Genomic DNA, 3,631 nt, shown 5'->3' on the forward strand with positions numbered 1-3,631 from the left:
TCAATCCCAAGCATGGGTGTTTATTATCATGGGATGCTTCCAACTTATGGTCGTATTGTTGAATATGATGGTTATCGAATAGGGAATGTAATTTATAATAAGACCCCCAAGAATCACGTAAAGTTTGAATCACCGAAGATATCTACTTCATTAAACCCAAATGCACAGGAATTCGTACCTAGAGGGTGGTTAAATCCTAATAATGAGAAACGAGATGTTGCTGTTGAAGGCCAACGGGTTATAGTTGCGGAAGAACGATGCATTCCAGTGAATCAAATATCTCTAGAGGGACAAACAGACGACTTATCTGCAAGTCCTGGAGAATGTGAGGGCTCTGGTGATTGTGATATAGCAGTTTCAACCAGTAACAATGGAATTGAGGTAATTAACTATGATGGTAAGACTCCGGATCCGTCTGAAGATCGGCATCCCGAAGTTGAAGTACTGCCTACTGTGAAGGAAGAATCTGGTAGTGAGTTAGATGAAAAGTGTTTAAAGGTTGATGTAAATCCAATGCCTACGTTTCAAAATAAACCAATTAATAACGATTCTACACAACCAACATATTTTACATTTAAGGACAAGCTTCTGGCTCGTGTAAATTCTAAAACAACATCAAGCCATTCGAATGTACAAAAGGCTACAAGTTCCGATGGCAGAACCTCAAGTGAAAACAGTAAAAATTCTACTATTAGTAAAGTTGATGATACAAAATACCAAAAAACCGAAACGAAGTTTTGTGGTAGTTTCCATGAAAACTCAAGTAAGGCTACTTCTGAGGACAAGACTAAACAGGTTGTATTAGCAAAATCGGTTGAAGTGAAGGAAGTAGCTGAGAACAGGAAGAAACAGACTGGAGCCGTAGGTGTTAGCTGGGCTCAAAGGCTTAAAAATAGTACGAATACTCAAAATTCAGGAAAGGTAATTATTGAAACTCCAAATCAGGAATGTAGTAGCTTTAGAACTGAAACAAAGCATCAAACAGCAGACGATAAACAAGAATTCAGTAAATCTTCTAGATTTGCAAACTTAAAAAATATCAGTTTAACTAATGGTTTTCAGGATAAAAATGAAAAGTCAGTAAATGGACTTAACGAGTCCAAAAGTAATGAAAGTGATAATTCAGGAATTATTGATAAAACCTCTGTTAGGGAAGTGGCCATAGTGGCCGAAGATGAAGTTGGTGATTCTTCTCGACTAGATGTTCCAAATAATATATCCGAATCTGATACGAAATTTAATTCAAACAGAGTCCACACGAATTCTGGTGTTGAATCGACTTTTAGTTCCAAAAGTGCGTTGAATGGTGAGAAGCAAGTGGAATGTTCACAGGATATTGCTAAATTTATGAAAACTACAATTAATTATTCTAACAAGATACCGATTTTTATTTTACTTGCTCTACGTGAGGTCTCAATGGATTTTGAGGGTCTTGAGACTACTTACGCCCCACCAGAGTTATCTAGACGAAACTTAACTTTTAAGGAGGGCGATAGAGATGGTGGCAATAGAGGTAGAGGTGGATGGGTAAATAATATAAATTCAGGTGGAAAGAATTATAACCGCGAAGGCTCCAATGTTTGTTCCAATAGTCGCAGAGAGAGATACCAAACTTTAAGTGGTTTGAGTAATCAAAATGGGAAACGTTTAAATGATAACTCTGGGAATTCACAAAGTTCAACTTTGGATTGGACTAGAGATGAACGTAGAATGTTTAGACTTGAGAGTTCTGCAGAAAGTTGGATTGTAAAACAGAAGGAGCAAAAAATCAATGGCGATCAGTTTGAAAATCAGTTGAGACAATATAGGGCTATATTAAACAAGCTTACAATTGAGAAATTTGACAAACTCTTTGATCAAATAATATCTGTTGGCATCAATAATGAAGAGGAAATGATTGGATTACTCAAGCTTGTTTTTGACAAGGCAACGACTCAACATCACTTTATCCCAATGTATGTTGAATTATGCGATAAATTACGTGACCATCTAAAAGATACTGCTACTATAGAGACAAGGAGAATTCTTGTTGATCTTTGTCAAGAGTTGTTTGTTGAGAACCTTTCTGAAATGACGTTACCAGAGAGCATTCAGGACAATGAAGAAGATTCGTTTGAGTGGCAACTTAAGTATAAAAACAAGATGAAAGGTAATATGATTTTTATGGCAAGTCTGGTTAGAAAGAAGGTTATTGCATCTACTGTAGTATTGATGTGTATGGAAGAACTTCTCCAATTTCACTTACCTCATCATTTGGAGGCATTGTGTGTATTCTTACATCATGTGGGACCATTCTTAGATAGCGAAAAATGGAAACATTTTGATGATTTTAACACACTTTTCCACCAATTTGAAGAGTTTGCCTCAAATGATAATGTTCCTATCAGGATACGCTTTTTAATAAAGGACGTCATTGACAGTAGGAAGAATAATTGGAAAAGTAAGAACACAAAAGAAGGGCCTATGATGCTCGATGACCTTAAGTCAAAAATTAATGCAGAACGTGGTGAACTAGGAAACACTTCCAGTAGGTCGGAAAATACTTCGCTTAGATCACAAAATGTGGTTTCGTTTAGGGGAGTTGACAAGAATAGTATTTCTGAACAGAATGCAAGAATTTCTGGTTCTCCTTTAAATGCTTGGCAGAAACAAAGCATTTCTCTAGGTTCTGGAAAGACCAAATCTAATTTAAATTCGAATTCGGATCGGTATCATAAAAGGGAAACGTCACAGTTAATTAAAGGGTCAGATACAGATGAAGATCTTAATGACGATGATATTTTTGAGGACAATGAACACATTCTACCTGACAATATTAAGAATAGCGTCGGGAGATTGATGGATAGCTTTGTCGCAAGTTACGATTTTGACGAATTTTTCCTCAGCTTGAACGACCTGGACATACCACCTATATATTTTATTGGCGTCTATAAGAATATGTTCATACGTATAGCTGAATACAAAGTGAATCATAGGAATGCTCTTTTCAAGGCACTTATATTATTGACACAAAAAAACAAGGAATATATGGATGGGGAATCCGCGAAAACGGGGATACTTATGGTTCTCCAACCCAAAATCTTGAATGACATCTTAATTGATGTTCCAAAATTTAAGGATATAGTCTCAATAGAGTTCATTAGGGATGCAATTTCAGAGTTCGATCCGAAGGGCGAGATCTTCGACTCAGCCTTTATAAAACAGGCGGAATCGCTTTTGGACTAGGCTTTCNNGTATACTTTCACTCCAATCAACCATGTAGATATCAACAATATCATTTGTTTTTAACATTTTGTTCTCGAGAGTTATATTTTGAACCATTGTGTTTATTTCCATGTTGCTTGTTTAATGGGGCTGGAAACAATTTCATGTGGAGTGCAAAGGCCGCCACTAATTGATTGGTATTTGATATTAACTTGTTACAACATATGGATTGGAATCCAAAATTTATTCCGAAAAGAAACAGGAACACAATTATTGAAGAAGAGAGGCGTAAGGAAGATTTAAATGAGAGAATTGCACGCGATAAGAGAATAAAGCATGATGTTTGCGCTCTTAATCGTTCTGAACTTGATTCCATTATCCAAAATGAGAACAATAAACAAAATAAAGATGAAGTAGTTGAAAATAA

General features: G+C 36.1%; 1 protein-coding gene across 1 annotated transcript; it reads left to right on the forward strand.

The window, feature by feature from the left end:
• Positions 1-12: 12 nt before the first annotated feature.
• On the forward strand, positions 13-3,225 carry FG379_002900 (eukaryotic translation initiation factor 4 gamma Nic domain containing; the record flags this gene model as incomplete). The annotated part of the gene is made up of 1 exon (XM_067328221.1): positions 13-3,225. The coding sequence occupies one exon, from the start codon at positions 13-15 to the stop codon at positions 3,223-3,225; it is 3,213 nt and encodes a 1,070-aa protein (XP_067185075.1).
• Positions 3,226-3,631: the final 406 nt, after the last annotated feature.

Source organism: Cryptosporidium bovis (assembly GCF_009768925.1).
Source record: "Cryptosporidium bovis isolate 45015 chromosome Unknown contig_41, whole genome shotgun sequence".
NCBI classification, from domain to species: domain Eukaryota; phylum Apicomplexa; class Conoidasida; order Eucoccidiorida; family Cryptosporidiidae; genus Cryptosporidium; species Cryptosporidium bovis.